Source organism: Meriones unguiculatus, chromosome 15, assembly GCF_030254825.1.
Source record: "Meriones unguiculatus strain TT.TT164.6M chromosome 15, Bangor_MerUng_6.1, whole genome shotgun sequence".
Classification (NCBI taxonomy): Eukaryota; Metazoa; Chordata; class Mammalia; order Rodentia; family Muridae; genus Meriones; species Meriones unguiculatus.
Window position 1 is genome coordinate 2,114,814 of NC_083362.1, and position 19,358 is coordinate 2,134,171.

General features: G+C 43.6%; 1 protein-coding gene across 2 annotated transcripts in view; it reads right to left on the reverse strand.

The window, feature by feature from the left end:
* The window catches only part of LOC110566940 (cytochrome P450 3A9-like), a 28,713-nt gene extending 15,374 nt beyond the window's left edge, over positions 1 to 13,339 (reverse strand). The window contains exons 1-6 of one of the 2 annotated variants that reach the window (XM_021664860.2): positions 13,153 to 13,339; positions 10,874 to 10,967; positions 6,653 to 6,705; positions 5,995 to 6,094; positions 2,038 to 2,151; positions 1,728 to 1,816 (exon numbers count right to left, since the gene is read on the reverse strand). In XM_021664860.2, the coding sequence (XP_021520535.1) occupies positions 1,728 to 1,816; positions 2,038 to 2,151; positions 5,995 to 6,094; positions 6,653 to 6,705; positions 10,874 to 10,967; positions 13,153 to 13,223 (521 nt within the window). In that variant the 5' untranslated portion in view covers positions 13,224 to 13,339. The remainder of the gene's footprint in view (positions 1 to 1,727; positions 1,817 to 2,037; positions 2,152 to 5,994; positions 6,095 to 6,652; positions 6,706 to 10,873; positions 10,968 to 13,152) is intronic. The other variant, XM_060367971.1, reaches the window with a different exon arrangement.
* Positions 13,340 to 19,358: the final 6,019 nt, after the last annotated feature.

Genomic DNA, 19,358 nt, shown 5'->3' on the forward strand with positions numbered 1-19,358 from the left:
ACTGTAAGTTGTGAAAGCCAATAACATTCCTGGTTAATCACAAAAAATTCTTTGCGCAGGTGTAAAAGGAAAACCTTCACTTTCATGTTCCTCATTTGCCAGGAGGGTTGAATATTATATCAGCGTTTCTTAAATAACTCAAAAGGCCGAGTTTATTAAAAAAAAATAACCTGATTACAAAGCCCACACTTCCCTCTTTAAGAACGGGATGGAAGAGAAACAGCAGGATGGCTACACCTTCATTTATTGACTCTGGGTGCATTTTGCATGTATGTGCACCTCCCTCTGTGGTGGTGTGTATGCATGTATGTCTGTTTATGTGGGCACACTTGTGCCGTGACATGCATGTGGAGGACAGCTTGCGTGAGTCAATTCTCTCCTTCCTCCATATGTGTCCTGAGGATCAAGTGCAGGCCTCAGTGTTGGTGTGGTAAGTGCCTTTACCCACCGCGCCATCTTGCTGGTCTCAGAGAAGACGTACTGTTTCACTGATACTCTCCACAAGCCCATGGTGAGTTATAAATTGTGCTAAGTTCCACATTTTCACTTCTCTCGTGCATGTACAATATGCACCTAGTATGAGCTGAATGCTTTCTTTGCTGTCTGTTTTTTATGGAATCTACACTAACAAATGTGCTTTAAATCATGACCCTTTTTTTTCTAAACTATTTATTTTGTTTTCTAGAATTTCCAAAACAACAATTGTTAGAGGGATTAATCACAGCTCCCATATAAAGAAGTGGCATCCTTTCACCTTAGAGTCACTTGTGGTGGTTTGAATATGTATGGCCTCCACACACTCATGTGTTTGAATGTTTGGCCCATAGGGAGTGGCGCTATGAGGAGGTTTGGCCTTGTTGGAGGAAGTGTGTCATATGCAGGTATGATCTGAGGTCTTGTATATGCTCAAGCTGTGCCCAGTGAGACAATCTCTTTTTGCTGCCTGCTGATCAAGATGTAGAACACTCAGCTCCTTCTCCAGCACCATGTCTGCCGGGACTCTTCCATGCTTCCCACCATAGTGATAATGGACTAAACCTCTGAAACTGTAATCCAGCTCCAATTAAATGTTTTCATTTATAAGAATTGCCATGGTCATGGTGTCTCTTCAAAGCAATAAAACCCAAACTAAGACATCACTCTACTTTCTCCTGGGAGATGTCCTTTTTTTGGAAGGTCTATTATAATGACAGAGTTATAGGAAAGTTTCCAGTTTCCTCTTGTCTCAGCTTCAGTAGAAGACTGAGTTGTTGTTATCAGTTGTAAAACCAACAACTCACTCCTGTCTGGCTCCTGAAGGGACTTAACAATGTGAGCTTCAGCATTCCAGCAGGCAGCTGTGGTGTCTGTTAACAACTGTTGTGATTTGAATATGCATTATCCCCATATGCTCATGTTTGAACACCTGTTTCTGAGATCATGGTACTGTTTGGGATAGTTCTGAACTTCAGAAGGTGGAGCCCTGATAGAAAAAGTAGGCTGCTACAGCTGGATCCTGAATCTACATAGGCTGGACTTCCTGTTTCTTGTGTGTTAGATGTAGTGTGGTCAGCTAGCCTGCTGCTCCAGCACCATGTCTTTCTGCCATGATGGACATGCAGCCCCTGGAACTGTAAGCCATCATAAAGCCTTTCTTTTCCCAGTTGCTTTTGTTGGAGCATTTTGTCATAGCAACAGGAAAGTAACTAATGCAGCAGCCCAGCACCCAACTCCGTTTTGGTACTCACTCTTTCATGACGATGGGATCGCCTTTTTCTACTCCATGCCTCATATTTTTCACCAACAAATCTGCATACTGGTTAATGATGGGGAACATCTACACATAAAACAAAATGCCATCTGTAGTGAGATGAGGGGCTCAATTTTCAATGGCCATTGCTTTCTCAAGGACAAAGCAAGATGTCTCATTAGCACAAAAGGCCATTGCTAGGAAGTTCCAGCTCAGAGGACACTGCTTGGAAAGGGCTGTGGTCTTCCACTCTACCTGTCCCCAGATCTGTTCTTCATGTTTCCAATGAGAAGCTTATTCTTCATTACCTCCTTAAGCTTTCCACTGGTGAAGGTTGGAGACAGCAATGTTCTTAATCTCTTCCATTCTTCATTCTCAGATACGGTGATAGCTTTTTTAAAAATTCCTACTGGAACAAAAACCTAGACTCCGAAGCAAAAAAGATGTTGCCATATATAAGCTTGGAGAACACCACAGTTGAAAGAAAAAAGGTATAATTTATTTAAAAATATTTATGACTCTATAGTTAGTCAATGTAATGTGTTCAAAGAATATTTGTTCCAAAGGCCTAACCCCATGGGAGGGTGGAGGTGGCCCCCTGCCAATGCATGTGGCCATAGGATTTTATAATCTGGCTTGCTTCTTCTACAGAAGTCCCAGATGACTGGAGAGCCACTGTTTCAAAGAGTCCAGATAGCAATAGTCCTTGGCATATCCTTCCGGCCAAGTAGGAAGGAACTGGTGACAACTGGTGGCCTTGTAAAGATAGGGCAGTCATATATTTACATGTATTCGTAGGATGAGCTTTTCTTGATAAAGAGGTGATAAAAATGATTTGAGAAAAAAATGACTTGAAGGCATATAGGCGTCATGTGGGAGAATTATTGCAAGTCTATGGAAAATCTCTTTTCTTTAGGTATAGATGATGGTGCTGTCTACAGCCTGGCACCACCTCCCCGAACCTATGCCCATCAAGAAAACACGTTTTGCACAAAATGGACATTTTTGTCATTCTGTATTTAAAAATGAGAATATTTTGTGTTTGATATATATAAATGAAAAAAAAACCCTTACCTATGATATCAAAATTGAATCTAACATAATAAGCTTAGAGGAAAATCACTGTTTTCAGCGTTTTTCATTGTTGGTGTGTGCATGTGTTTCCTGTGTGCATGTATGGAGGGAAAGGGAGGACATCAGGTGTCCCGCTTTGTCACACTGCCTTACTGTTTTGAGACAGGGCCTTCACTGAACCTGAGGCTCCCTGTTCCCTCTAGGCTGGTTGGAGGGCTCCTGGAATCCACCTGCCTGCATCCAGGGCTGGGGTTATGGCAGCGATAGCTGTGGCAAACTTTTTTTTTTTTTTTTATGTGAGACACCAGAAAAAATAAGCAAAGATGTGGCTGCATTTCTAAGGTAAGTGAGAGTAGGGAAGACAGCATGAAGCACAATCACTCTCACAATCATTCCACAGAAATGAACTACTAAGAGCAGCATGCACACACACACACACACAAAATAAAACAATAAAAATAACTAAAGAAGATGACATATTTTAGGTATGATTCTAACAAAAATGTACAGTATTCTAGAAGCTGTAAAAATATTGGTGAAGGAAATCAAACAAAATTTGAAGGAACAGAGAAGCATATCACATTTGGAGACCAGAGGGTTCTGCCGGGAAGATGGGTCACCAGGCAGGAGCACCTTTCTTTCTCTTAAGCATGAAAAGCGAAGTTTGACCAACACACATGAGCTGATATGCCGCACGCCAGAATGTTCCCCCTGGTTTGTGTGTCTTATGTGAGTGTGTGTACTTTTCACGGATGAGGGCGGGTGTGTGTGTGCCATGACATGCGTGGTGGTCAGAGGACAACCTTTGGACATTGGTCTTCACTTTTCCACCTTGTTTGACTTAGGCCAGGGCAGCTGGCCTGCAAGCTTTCCCAAATTCTTTCCTTACTTCCATGTCATCATAGGTGTGTACTGGGAGTACACGTGTGCTGTGGGCAGCTTTTACATGGGTTCTGGGGAGCTGAGCACAGGTTGTGTTCTAAGTGCTTTTATATATTGAACCATCTTCCCAGACTCCAGGTATTTTTTCCCCTACAGGTGCAAAAGCGACAAAGTTATGTCAGAAAAACTGGAAAGACAGAAGAAAAAAGAGGAAAAAGAATCTTGCGGTAAATATGATACTCATCTGAAACTTAACACAAAATAGATCACAGATTTACACTTAAAACTTAACACTATATGTGAATTTGAGACCAGCCTGGTCTATAAAGGCTGTCCAGGATAGCCAAGGCTACACTGAGAAATCCTGTCTCAAAAAATCAGACGACAACAACAATAAAAACGAAAACAAATTCACCCCCCACCCCCCCAAAAAAAACCCAAACTGTAAAGTTTAGTAAAGAAAAACAGGCAACAAACAAGGAGTTTTCTGGGATAAATTTTGAGACATATTACCAAAGCATAATCTAGATGTGTTTGCATCCTTCAAATAAGAGTTTTTCTTCCCTTACATTTGTTAAAGTACAAATGTTGATGAAAATGTGTGGGAAATGAACTATTGTATTATCCCACTGGTGAGAATGTTAATTTGTGCAGTCACTATGGAAACCAGTGCGGAGGATCCTTATATGCCTAAACGTTTAACTCCATATGATCCACCATGATGGGTATAAGTGAAGGAACTGAGCTCAGCACACTGCAGCCTGTGCACCCGTGGTTTTTGGTGGTTCTATTCATAATAGCCATGCTGTAGGATCAGCTTAGGCATTGTTCTAAGTTGCTTTCTGTTGCTGTGATAAACTCTGCAGCCAGAAGCAACTTGTAGGAGAAAGGGTTTATTTTAGGTTACATGTTATAATCCATCACTGAGGGACGCCAAGTCAGGAACTCAAGCCAAAAGCTCAAGGCAGAAACCAACAGAGGCAGGCTGCTCCCTGGCCTGCTCCCAGCCTCGTGTTCAGTTACCTTCCTTTACAGTCAAGCTCATTCTGCCTAGGAATGGTACCACCCATGTGGGCTGGGCCCTCCTACATCATTTAACAATCAGGAAAATGCCTCACAGATATGCTCATAGGCCTCTCTGACAGAGAAAATTCTTCAACTAAGGGTCCCTTTTCTAGGATATGTCAAGTTGACAACCAAGATTAGGCATCACAGGTGCCCATCAATAGGTGAATGGATAAAGAAAATGTCACACACACACACATTCTCGAGTTTGATTCGGCCACCAGAAGAACAAAATCATGCCATTTGCATAAACGTAGATGGAAGTGTAGGTCATCACGTTTAGAGAAATAAGCCAGCTTCAGAAATACAAGTGTGACATTCTTCTTGTGCAGTATCTATATTAAATTCCAATAAAAATAGGAGTTATATTTGGGAAGAAGACCAGAGGAAAAGGGAAATGGAAGTAATGGAAGTAATGGAAGGCTATTTATAAAGTACATTATATACAGTAAGAAATGTCATAAGAAAACTCATTCTTTTGCATAATAAAATATGCCAATAAGGGAGGAAATAAGATAGATTCCCATTAAGAAAAAGAGTCAAGCTATAGATGGTCACTTGAGGCAGCCCTATCCACATTGAAGGGAGAGTTCTATGTCTTAACTGTTGGTTGCTCCAGATAGGTACACCTGTGTTAATTCCGTATGGCATTATATATGTATACATACACAATAGGGTATATAAAACAGATAATAACTGAACAATATGTATGAATTTTATTAATTTGCTGTCACAGAGACATAGCAAAATTGCAGATATTACCATTGGAAAAATGGGGAAGGACAGACGGAAGCTTCTTGCACAGTTTTGCCCAGTTCCCTATGATGCTATGATTACATCACGATAAGAAGCTAATGCATAAACGTGACACTGGGGAGATGGCTCAGTGGTTAAGAGTGCTTGCTGTGTATGTTTAAATCCCAAGCACCCACTTCTGGGTGTGTATGTTTAAATCCCAAGCTAGGCCTGGGCAGGTGTGTAACCCCAGCTGTGTGAGCAGCAGAGACAAGAAAATGCTGGGAGCTTCTGGCTGCCGGGTTTAACTCCAAGTTCATCAAGAGATGCCATCTTATGGGAATGAGAGAGTGACAGAGAGTAGCACCTAACCTACACAGGTGTGCCTACACTGCACATCTAACACACACACACACACACACACACACACACACACACACACCAAACCACCTACCTAATGCATAAATACATGAACACATGTTGAAATAATTTTAAACATGGAGGCCTACCCGCCGGTTTGTGAAAGTAGAATAACATTCCTTCACCAGCACTGTTTTGATTATGTCTGGATCCATGATAGCCAAAATAGGTTGTCGGCCCTCATAAAACCTGCATCGGGAAAGCAGAGAAGATTCAACCGGCCATCTAGATTTTCTAGCTGGAGGCAAGCCCAGGAACCGAGACGTTGATTCAGATGTTACAAGACACATAATCCAAATTGTGTAGTACACAGCTATGTAAGATCCTAGTTCAAGCCAGGAGTTCTGACCTATCACAGGAACCTTCATGAGAAGAAGTACAAAGTAGCTCATGCAGGAAGGGGCAGTCACAAAACAGCTCCACAAAGAGATCACACTTGGAAATAATGGAAACGATTATTAAATGTGGTGGTTCACACACGAATATTGAACTGAATAGCCAGACGCTCTGCAGAAAGTCAGGTGAGCCATTCCTGGGCCGTCAGGTCCAAGAGAAAAGTAAAGAGATTCAGTTTCTCAGCTAATTAAGTCTGTGAACCATGACACCTGGAGACATATGAGATCCTTGGTTGTAAAAGCCTCGAAAATACTTATAATCATCCTTCAGCCCAAGAGGCTATAGTCCATGGCTATCTTCCAGGCACTGAGATACGTAATCATTTCAAGTAAACCAATGGAAGTTACTTACCCCCATATTTTACCATATTTTTTGTGACATTGTCTGTCAAACTCCCAAAATCCCTGGGAAGAGAAAAGACATGAAAATTCATTATTGTTATTTTTACATTTATTTAGTGTGTATGTGTGTGTGTGTGTGTGTGTGTGTGTAATAGAGGACCATGTCTGATAGTCACTTCTCTCCTCCTGCCATGTGGGTTCCAAGGACCACACTCAGGTGGCCAGGATTGGTGGCAGACACATTTGTCAGCTGAGCCACCATGCTGCCCCATTTTAAACAGATTGCTCTTATCTAACTGGGGCACAAAGGATTTGAATTTTACTAAATCAAGCTTACTATCTATCACTGGCAATAAGGGGAATGCTCTCATTCTTGTGTATCTAAGTGGGAAGGAGAGAGAACACAGGAGATATCTGAAATGAGGACCTTGAACTTGTTCAGAGTTTTCTCCCAACTTTGCACATGCATGGTCACTTGCTCCTGTCCATGAATAACAGTGAGTCTGTGTCTCTCTAAAGTGTGTTTGCTCCCCCACCTGTCATCCCTAAATGCCCAAGGACTCTGAGCTATTCCTTTCATAGGCACAAGAGGAGACAAGTGAAATGAACAGGGATGATACCAGGAACAGGTGTCATCCTGTAGCTCCATAGTTAAAGCACTTTTTGTTTACCTCATAAGCTTTTCCTAGAACACCAGAGGAAGTAGAATCTAGGACAAAATCAGGATCTCTTTTTTCTTCATCAATTCATTTATTTAGTCACGTTACAACCTGATCAAAGACCCCTCTCTTCTCTCTTCTCAGTCCCACCATCACAGCCCTCCCTCCTTTCCTCTTCCCCTTTTCCTCAGAAAAGGGTACCAACCACCCTGGCACATCAAATCAGAGAAGGACTATGAGCTTCTTCTCCCACCAAAGCCAGACAAGGCAGCCCAGCTATGGGAAAGGGGTCCAGAGGCAGGCAACAGAGTCAGAGACAGCCCCTACTCCCATTGTTAGTGGTCACACATGAAGACCAAGCTGCACCTCTGCCAGACGTGTGTGGCTCTTTGGCTGGCGGGTCAGCCTCTCTGAGCCCCCACGGGCATAGGTTGGTTTCCTCTGTAGGTCTTCTCGTGGTATCAGAACCTCTTTTAATCTAGAGAGTGGGTGAGTCTCAGGCACATTGCTGAGTGAGCAAACAAGTGAGCAAAGAATGACAGACAACTTGCTTCTCAGGGTTTCTACGGAACACAGAAAGATGGACACAACTACACGAAACATTACTGCTTGTGGTGGCTTCAAAGAAAATGTCCCCCTAGGCCTCTAGGGAGTGGCAGTATGAGGAGGTGTGGCCTTGTTGTAGGATGTGACCACTGGGGGGTGGGCTTTGAGGTCTCAGATGCTCAAGCCATGCCCAGTGTGGCAGTCACTTCCTGCGCCTCCAGATCCAAGGGTAGAACTCTCCAGCACCAAGTCTGCCTGCATGCTGGCACACTGGTCGTGATGGTAATGGACTAAACCTCTGAACTAATTAAGCCCTAATTAAATGTTTCTTTAATAAAGAGTTGCCAAGATGTTTCATCATAGCAATAAAACCATAACAAAGACACAAATTAAGCATTTTCTTTGACTTTTTACTTCCTGTACTTGTTTGTTTTAATCATCAACTTGACAGAGCCAATGATATGAGAAGGGAGTCTCCACTGAGAGATTTTTAAGATCAGATTGGACCATGGAGTCAATATCTGTGGGATTTATCTTATGTGGCTAATTGTTGTAAGAGGCCCAGATCACTATTACATGGGCAGACACTTCTGAGCTGAATAAGAAAGATAGCCAAGAAGAGCCTAGAGAGCCAGAGAACAGGATTCCTCCATTTTTTTCCTCAAGCTCCTGCCGTGACAGCTTTCAATGAAGAATCCCAACCAGCCCAAGGAGGTAAGAAGGTGTTAGAGCCCCGAAGGCTGGAGTTAGAGATGTCAGCTGACATGTGGCTGCTGAGAACCAAGCTCAGGTTCTCTGTAAGTGAAGCAGGCATTCCGAACCATCTTGCCAGCTCCTTTGTTCAGAATGGTTTAAAATGGCAACAGAAAGAAAACTAGAGATACAGCTACACAATGGAATATTACTCAGCAATAAAAAACAAGGAAATCATGAAATTTGCAGGTAAATGGTGAAAACTGGAAAAGATCATCCTGAGTGAGCTAGCCCAGAAGCAGAAAGACATACACAGTATATACTCACTCATATAGACATATAATATAGGATAAACCTACTAAAACCTGTACACCTATAGAAACTAATCAAGAGGGAGGACTCTGGTTAAAATGCTCAATCCCCACCCCAAAAGGCAAAGGCGATAGACATCAGAAGAAGGAGAAAACAGGGAACAAGTTAGGAGCCTGCCACAGAGGGCCTCTGAAAGGCTCTGCCCTGCAGACTATCAAAGCAGATGCTGAGACTTATGGCCAACTGTTGGGCAATGTGCATGGAATCTTATGAATGAAGTGAGAAATAATAAGATCTGTAGAGGTCAGGAGCCCCACAAGGAGAGCAACAGAACCAAAAAATCTGAGCACAGGGGTCTTTGCTGAGACTCATATTCCAACCAAGTATCATGCATGGAGATAACCTAGAAACCTTGCACAGATGTAGCCCATGACAGTTCAGTGTCCAAATGGGTTCTATAGTAATGGGAACAGGGACTGCCTCTGACATGAACTGACTGGCCTGCTGTTTGATCACCTCATTTTGATGGGGGAGTAGTCTAACCAGGCCACAGAGGAAGACAATGCAGCCACTCCTGATGAGATCTGATAGACTAGGATAAGAAGGAAGGAGAGGAAGTCCTACCCTATCAGTGGACTTGGGAAGGGGCATGCGTGGAGAAGGGGGCAGGAAGGTGGGATTGGGAGGAGAGGAGGGAGAGGTTTATGGGGAGATACAAAGTGAATAAAGTGTAATTAATAAAAATTAAAATAAAAAATATTAAAAAAAACTAGAAAATGTTTGAAACTGAAAAAAGAGAAACAAGACAAAATGAAACAAACCAAAACTTCTACAAAGTTTCATTTATGATGTTTTTAGCCACAAAAACAAAAGCTGCCAGTGAGATGGCTTAGTAGGTAAAGGTATCTGCCACCTAAGCTTAATGACCTGATCTCAAGGACCCACATGTTTGAAGAAGAGAACCAGCTTTCCTTGACATTGCCCAGAGGGCCAGGACTCAGAGGCTGGACAGCCCAGAGACTCAGGCTAGGACCAAACACACACAAATGGCGGAAGGTCCATGAAATGATTCCTAATGATATCTTGCTATGCTAGTAGATTGGTGCCTAGCCAAACTGCCTTCAGGAAGGCTCCCCCCAGTGACTTATTTGCCAAACATTAGGTGGATCGTGGGGAATCCTGCAGAAAAGGAGAAGGAAAGATCACAGGAGCCAGAGGGGTCAGGATGTCACAAGAAAACCCACAGACTCCCCTGGGCTCATAAGGGCTCACAGGGATTGAACCTCCAACCAGAGAGCATGCATGAGGCTGATCTCGGCCCTCTGCATGTTACAGTTGTGCAGCTTGATCTTGTGGGGCTCCTAACAGTGGAAGCAGGGGCTGTCTCTGACCCTGTTGCCTTCTTCTGGGACCCTTTCCCTCTAAAAGGCTCATCCAACCTTAATAGGAGAAGATGCATCTAGTCTTATGGCAACTCTGTATGCCATGGTTGGTTGATATTCATGGGAAGTCTGCCCTTTTCTGGAGAAAAATGTGGAGGAGTGTGGGCTGGGGGGAAGAGGAGAGGAGCAGGGAGGGACCGAAAGGAGATGAGGGAGGGGAAACTGCAGTTAGGATGTGAAAAAAAAATAAATTCATTAAAAAAAAAAAGAGAGAATCAACTCTCACTGTTATTCTCTAACCTTTATGTTCATATCACCATACATACACACACAGACAAACACACACAGACACTAAATAAAAAAGGATTCCAGAGGCAGTACTGTCCTTTGCTGGATTATGTACTGGAAAAATCAAACACAATTTTTTTTTTTTTTTTGAGTCTCACAGATCTTAACAACAAATCCTCATCATGAGAACATACATGCCAGAGGGCTGAGCTGATCAGTGGCACCGAAACCAGAGGCTCCCGAGAACCTGAGAATCTGAGAACTGTTAGGAGATCTGGCCTCTCCAGGGGCAGGACCCAAGCCAGGGCCGGCACCACAACAAGCCAGGTGGGGCTCCCGGTCCACACTTACATTGCGGTACGCTAGAACATTTCCCACGAAGGGCAGCGGTTTCGGTCCAGAAATCCCCCACTTCTTAAAATTTCCATGCGTGTGAGTTCCATACCTGTAAAGTGAGAGATGAAGGTATTAGGGCTTATCACGGGGCATCACGTGTACCAGTCCCAGGCACGGAATTGTAACCATCACGCTGGAGTGGGAGATAACAAGGACCACCAAAAGCTTCAGCCGCCGCCGCCACTGCTGGTCCTCATTTCTGCCCTCACGTTTTCTGAGACTCCCCAAACCCGCAAAGGTTAGCTAAACTTGTAGATGAATTTATTTTTGGCTCTAAGTCCGAAAGTAAATTATTTACGACTATCCCCAGCTTCGCTGCTCATGTGATGAGACTCAGCTAGAACACTAATACATAATTTCATTCGCTTGTGTCATTTATGAAATGGATTGGATGCCAGTGGCTGTCTGCCCCTCTAGTGACCTCTGTGGGGCTGCAATCCGCAAGCATATCCGAGAGGTTTTCTTATTTCCTCCTAACTCAGTGGTTCTCAACTTTCCTAATACTTCAACAATAACACAGTGACTCATGGTGTGGTGACCCCCGGCCATAACACTATTTTCACGGCTACTTTATAACTGTAATTTTGCTACTGTTATGCGTCAAATTGTAAATATCAGATGAGCAGGGTATATAATACGTGACCCCTTGAAGAGATCAAGAGCCACAAGTTGAAAACTGCTGTTCTAACTCATACCTGGGTAGAATTTACATCATCGATGGCCCATCCTCTTCCTCACCCACCCACACTGAGAGATCCACATGACCTGATGGAAAGGCACAGTAACAATTGTAGAATTATAAAACCTGCTAAGCAAGTTTATTTCAATGCACACATACCCTCTCTATGCATTACACTTACATTCCTGACATTTATGAACAGATGAAGTCACTTTACACTCAGCTGTTGTTGAAAATACTGACAGCAACAGCCCCACATAACCCCTCTGAAAGAAGCGCTGGTCTTCTCATAGAAGCTGTGGGATCAGGTAGAATGAAATGAAACCTTTTCAATTAATTGCAAAACACGATCAGATGAAAGATGTTGCCACAATACCTCAAATGTTTAGCCTTTCCTTCAAAGAATAAAGCCATGTTTGAGAATTCTATTTTTACATCACCATGAGTATCTGTCTTTTATTAATGTAAAATGGTGACAGAAGTCAAATATGATGTTTTTGGTGGTGGTGATGGGGAACATCTCCTTTCCACAGACACATAGGAATGTGCTCTCTCTCTCTCTCTCTCTCTCTTGCACACACACACACACACACACACACACACACACACACACGCAGTTTATCGAGCTGTCCAGGTGGTCACATTTGTTACCCTGGAACTCAGGATAACTTCTTTCTTCCCTTGTACCATTATGAAGTCATCACAATGTGGAATGGAAGTGCCAAAATAGAGGTTTTGACCAATGCTCCCAGTGGAACTTAGAAGGAAAATATTTTAAATCCAAATTGTTTCAGAGTGTGAGCCTTTTGAGGATGCCAGCATATTTCATAGCAGGGGAGAAGTAACTCCCTGTACTGATGCTTTGGGATTTGACAGGAAATGGTGGAGGGGGAAAAAACAACAACATCAAGTCTTTTTTACTTCAAAGAGTCATGATTTAGAAGAAAATTTTTCTGCATATTATGTAGAAGATCTAAGTTTGGAGAGGCAGAGAGCTCCAGGGAGGAGTAAATAAAAGAGGGAATCTGAGCCGACCGTAGAGCCTGGGGTACACGAGGAAAAATGCATAAATGGTCCTAGAGGTGGGACAAGGGAGCAGAAAGTAGCCATGTGCGCATGGGGCCACCCTCCGCATCTCCTGTATCAGAGAGAACAGAGGTGAAGACGGCACCAAAGCTCCTCCTGTTCCCACAGCCTGAGACCTTGCAGAAGGGGCCTCCCACCGAATACAACGACCAGATAGTTGTGATCTGCTTCTGCTGAGCTCTGGTTGGTTAATCTGGGGAAAGACCGAGACTCAGTCAAAGGACAATCCAAGTCTAACCTAGGCTACCCAATCCTCCTATCCACAGAAAGTGGAGTTCAGTAGAAGACGAATGTCTGCTTATCCCCTTGGAGGGATTTGCAACACCTTAGGTCTTAGCCACGTCCTACACTCAAGCAATGCCCCTTTCATTTTCTCTTTAGATTTTCCAGGCTGGTAAAGGGAAGAATTGTCTGATTCACATCCTCAAGTCCTGATCACGGAGAAGAGGAGCCTGGGCAGTTTACTCACAGGTAGAGGAGCACCAGGCTGGTGGCCAGGAGCATCCAGGTTTCCACAGAAAAGTCTGGGATCAGGTCCATGGCTGCTTTCTTTAATCAAGTCTCTCTCCAAGTTTTACCATCAGTTTTGTGTGCTGCACCTTGCAGGGCTGAGCCTGATGAGCTCCCTTCACTGGCCAGCTGTGTGTGAGTCAAGGCCAGTCTGTAGTGCTTAAGTACTGGGAAAGGGGGTGGGGCTGACTGAGAGGCCAGCCCCACCCACAGTTCTAAGACTTCAGTGTACTTTTCACCTGGGTAGTTGGCAGAGAATCATGGGTGTGACCACTTTGATATCTGAACTTGTTTTGTAGACATATCAATGAAAAATACAATCTGTGTTATCACTGGATCTAAAGGTTATTGCTTCCTATCAAAAACTCAGGTAAAGTTATTGGCTTTAACCTCAAGTCTGTCCTTTTGCCCAGGGCTGCTTTCCACCCCCACCCCAATACTCAAGTGAGCTACACCTGTGGATATTTTTTTTTAAATTCACTTCCCTCTGTCTATAATATCCTCTGTCTCAGAGAAGACACTTATTCATTCTTCAAAAACCCATTCTTTAAAATTCTGTCTGGTAGACTCCTTTCTCAGTAACCTGATTAAAAAAAAAGTACAAAAAAAAAAAACCCATAAAAAAACAAAACAGCAACAACAACAAAAAACATAGTCTCCTGGACAGCCTTTATTATGCCTAGGAAACAATTTTATTTCTCTTTCTCTGAGAACATTATTGGTTTGCACACATGTTTTCATTACCACGTCAAGAGCTTCTGCAAGACATAGTCATAACGTCTCTAGTCCCTAATAGGATGCTTTGAAAAGCTGGCCTCTAGAAGGTTCAGATGAAGGTCTTCTCTGTCCATTTCCTGTGAACCAACTACTTCATGCTCCTGCGTGTTCACTTATACCCAGTCTTCTTCCTGACATGCAGGCCGGTCACATGGAGCTGGAGGATGTGGCAAGAGTTTAGAGCACTGTCTGCTCTGCCAACCGGCCAGGGTTCAGTTCCTAGTGTCCACACGGTGGCTCACAGTCGTCTGTATTTGAGCTTCAGTGGATCCAGCTTTTTCTGGTCTCCATGGGCACTGTACTCATGTGCTGCACAGACATACATGCAGACAACCCCCACCACAAAAACTCCTGTTTGTGTGTATATTGTTCACTATAGTAGGGGAGAGTTACTAGGGATTATGCAAATTCCCGATTTGCATGCAGAGAGGGAAAGGTGTCACAGACAGATGATAAAGATGGCAAATATCTGGCTTCCTTCTGCTGACTTGAAACAAAGGCCTGGCAGGCTTTACAACAAGTTACAAGATGGGAGCTGGGTAAGTTTATCCAAAGTTATGAGCCTTTCAGCCTCCTTTTTTTTTTTTTTTTTTTTTTTTTTTATTAACCAATCATAAATTACGGGAAGAACCTGGTTTAGTCTACCCCAGAGCTTAAAGCCCGAAGCCCTCAAGAAGAGGCTGGGCTTCAGCTTTTGGAATCCCTTCTGTTTTCAGGGTTCTTTCTCTGTGCATGCTTTGTTGTGTGCATGCTTCTTCACCTTCAGTGAAAGGGCTTTTCAACAGTTGAGCCCCCCCCCCCCCCCGCTGCTGTGCCTGAGTTTCCCCGCTGCTCTCTGCTCTGCTTCAATTCTTCCTGCCTTTTAATTCTTTACCTGGCCGACAGAACAAACCCGATCCAGAACCCTTGATGGTGTTAGCCGTGTGTGTGTGTGTGTGTGTGTGTGTGTGTGGACATGTGCAGTGCACATGCCTGTGGGGTTCATAGCAGATCTCCTAATCACAGCCCATCTTATGTATTTGTCAGCACTTCTCACTTGGACCCTGAGCTTTCTAGTTTGATTCACCTGCTCTGTGGTTCCTCTGGCTCTCCATCCCACACGAGGGACGACAGGTGGTTCACTATGCCAGAGGTTGTGTGCAGAGAATCTGACTCTGGTCCTTATGCTTGCATAGAAGACAGTTCTTCCATGGAGCCATATCCCAGTACCAAAGTTAGTAAAATTCTTAACCAAAGAATGTGGAGTCTCTGAAAAGACTTCATGTCTAAGATGAATGTGTTCATCTAAGATGAAACATTGAGGTTTCAGAAGATGACAGTGGCCTGAGAAGACAGACTGACCACAAGCCCTTTGACCACCAATCTATGGCAGATATTACGGCATATGGCATTCAGGGGTGACGTGGACTCCAAAATAAAATATGATTCCAGCTATAGGCTTGGGGAAAAGGAGTATGAAAACAGACATGACCCTGCTTTCAGATAAATGAATGATTGCTCCATAAACATAGAGTAGGGTCCGTCCAGAAGTTAGGTTAGAAATTATACCTGGGGCCCTGCCTTTGAAGGCTGTGTGTTCTTTTATCAGATTCTTTAAGTTGCTCTTGTCCTCACTCTCCCCTCATTCCCTTCTCACCTGCCACTGGTAAGCAGTTTTGATCTGACACATGCTCCCTGCCTTGATGTTTCATTCAGACTTGCAACATGCCTAAAGCAATTGATCAAAATAAGAACTCCTGACGTTATGAACCAAAACTTGTCTTTTTTTCCTTGCTTAGGGTGTTTATCTGAGGGATTTCCTCATGTTTATGAAAAGTCACTATGAATAACATATGAAATTGACGTGAATAAGTGAGGTCATTGAATGACTGTGAGACCCAGAAACCTGTGGAACTTGTTTCCAGAAGAATAAGAAAAAAAATCTGGGAAGGAAGCTAGAGCTTAGGCTGCTGTTAGTGGAGGCTGACAGATGAGTGTGGTGTTAACACAGAGGACTGCAACAGTGTGGACACAGAATCCTGGCTGATGGTGTTTCAGATGGGAATGAGAACTTTGTTGGATTTTTTTGGGGGAACCAGAGGCCATTCATGCTACATGCTGGCAACAAACATGTCTGCATTTTATCCATACCCAAGAGTGTTGGAGAGTGAGTCTAAAGGTGATGCGCTAATTATCAAGGAAAATGTAAGGTAATAGGGCATTAAGATTGTTGGTGTGGTTACTGCAACCTGCCTCTAGCCAGATTTATCAGGAGAGAAAGGAGTACAATGCAAAGAGAAAATACGTGAAAAGTTTGCAGCTTGGTAAGGACACATACACAGATCTATAAAGTTGGGGACAAAATAGTGTGGTTATTAAAGAAAGCAGTGTTATTTAATAAAAGATGAAGTAGTTTTGATTTGTATTTCCATGGTGACTAAAGATGCTGAACATTGTGGGCTGGAGAGATGGCTCAGCAGTTAAGAGTACTATCTGCTCTTTCAGATGTCCTGACTTCAATCCCAGCAACCACATGGTGGCTCACAACTACATCTATAGTTGCTCATACCTATACTGGGATCTGATGCCCTCTTCTGGCATGCAGGTGTACATGAAGGCAGAGTACTCATGTACATAAAATAAATAAATAAATCTTTTTAAAAAAGATGCTGAACATTTATTTCTTGATGTTTTCCCCATTTCTAGCTCATCATTGGAAAGGTCCATTTAGTTTCTGTTCCAGCTAGTTTTATGTTAACTTTTGACACAAGGCAAAGACATTTTGAAGGAGGAAACTTTGATTGAGAAAATATGCCTGCCAGATTGACTTGTGGGCAAGTGTTTAGTGCATTTTCTTAATCAGTGAGTGATGCAGGAGGACCCAGCCCCCTTCAGATGGTGTAACATCTGGGCTGATGGTCCTTGGTGCTATAAGAGCAGGCTGAGCCATCCGTGCAGAGTCAGTCATAAAGCTGTGTTCCTGCACGGTCTCTGCAGAGTTCATGCCCCCACGTTCTTGCCCTGCTTGAGCTCTTGACCCGATTTCCTTCAGTGATGGACTATGGTGTGGGAGTGTGGTGGCTTGAATGAGAATGGCTCCCATGGGAGGTTCACATACTTGCTAGAGCGATTTGGGAAGGATTGGACGGTGCAGTCTTATTGGAGGAGGTAGACGCTGAGGTTTCAGAGGACAGCACCACTCCAGCTGCCTCTCTATCTGCCTGTAGTCGCTCTTTCAACACGTAAGCTCCCAGCTACCGCTACAGCACCGCACTGTTCCCTGCTGCCATACTCCCTGCCACGATGGCTGCCGACTAACCCCTTGAAATTGCAAGCAGTAAATCTTGGGCATGGTGTCTCTTCACAACAATAGCAAGGAACTATGACAATGGATATTCAATGTTGCCTATAAAGTTAATATAAAGGGAGATTTAGGATTGCTTTAACTGGCACTAGGGACGGGCTCAGATGGTAGAATGCTTGCTTAACATCCACGAGGCCCTGGGTCCTGTGGAAGTGTTGAAAGAAAGATGGGAGGATCTGGAGCTGACAGGAACTTCACAAGAAGACCAACAGAGTCAACCAACCCAGTCCCATGGGGACTTACAGAGACTGAGACGCCAACTAAGGAGCAGGGATGGTCTGGACCTAATCTCCCTGCACACATGTGGCCAATGGGTGGCTTGGTCTACTTATGGGGCACCTGGAGAGTAGAGGTTGGGGGACTGTTTCTAATATGGACTCTACTGCTGGCTTTTAGATTGCTCCCACCTCGCAGAGCTGCCTTGCCCGGCCTCAAGGGATGAAGATATGGTCACTTGCTGTGCTCGGAAAGGTTGATATGGGAGAGAGGAGAAGGGGGAATAAGGGGAAGGGGGGACTGGAAGGAAAGGAGGAAGGGGGACCCTTGGGGGGGAAGGGAGAGGAGAAGGGGGAATAAGGGGAAGGGGGGACTGGAAGGAAAGGAGGAAGGGGGATCCTTGGGATATAGAATAAACAAACAAAAATAAATAAATAAATAAATAAATAAATAAATTTTAAAAAATTCAATAGGCCAATGAACATGAGCTTTTAATAAAGTTCTGAATCATGGGCTGAAGAGACCACTTTTGAAACCAGGCTGCTCTTGCAAGGGACCTGGTTTTGGTTTCCCTTTATGCAAATGCAGGCTCACAACCTTTTAACATCGACAGCACAGTTGTAGTCATTTATGAGTTTAATGGCTTCCTTTACTGACATCTGAAATTAAACTTTAACTTTTTAGGGAAATTGAAAAAAGATAAGCATATCAATATCGATAAAGGGTTTACGTCACTATGTGGTTAATTTTAGCTCAACGTACTATAATTATCACCCTGTCTTTATTTGCAACCAAAAATGGAATCTGACTGTTCCTGTCTGTGTTCCCTGTCAGGCTGTGAGTCATCTGTTTGCTCCATGTGTTCACAGAAGGCCATTGAAGGCAGACAGAGTGTGCAGACAGGAGCACAGAGGTCATCAGGGTGTACCTTTGGCCAGAGTGTCTTCCTCCATGCCTGCAGCTCAGTTCTTTGTAGTCATGTCTTTTTGTGTTTAAAGATGTTACCTTATAGAAAAAATTTCACAAAAAGCATGCCTCCTTTTATGACCCTTTGTAGATTAAGACCTTTTGCTTTGAATTGGCCATGGTCCTGACTGGGCTTTGCTCTCAAGAAATGACTAGACTATGTCACCCAAATAGACTGGAGGTAACAAGGACAAGTGAAAGTCATATTTACACCTCATTACAGAACCTCATATTAAGTTTTTCAGGGTAAAATGTGTTATTTCCAGAAAGGTTTTATATTTTGTTGTGTGTATGTTTGTATGTCTGTTGCATTTTTGTGAGAGGGTGAATGAGTGAGTGAGTGAGTGAGTGACAGAGAATATATGGTTTTGTCCCTGGGTTGTTGTTCCCCTCTTTCCACTAGTCCTGCCTGGCTAGGAGGTGGCCACTTCAGTCTGCATGAGTCCCCCTGTTAGGAGTCTTAGCTAGAGTCACACCCACATTCTCCCAGGAACCTATCCTGTTTCAGGCCTCCAGCTTGACAAAGAGATGTCCCCCCTCAGTTTTCCTTCTTGTTCCCAGCCCTCTCACCCCCATTCTTCCCCATATCTGATCTTCACCCTTGTTTCCCTCCCCATTTCATCTCCTTTCCAGTTCTCTCTCTTCATCCACTTCTGCTGTCTATACTATTTCCCCTTCTGAGTGACATTCAGTCACCTTCCCTTGTTCCCTCCTCATTACTTAGCTTCTTTGGGTCTGTGGATTGTAGTAGGGTTATCCTGTACTATAGGTCTAATATTCACTTAATGTGTGTTTTTCTGGGTCTGGGTTACCTTACTCAGGATGATCTTCTCTAGTTTCATCCTTTTGACTGCAAAATCTCA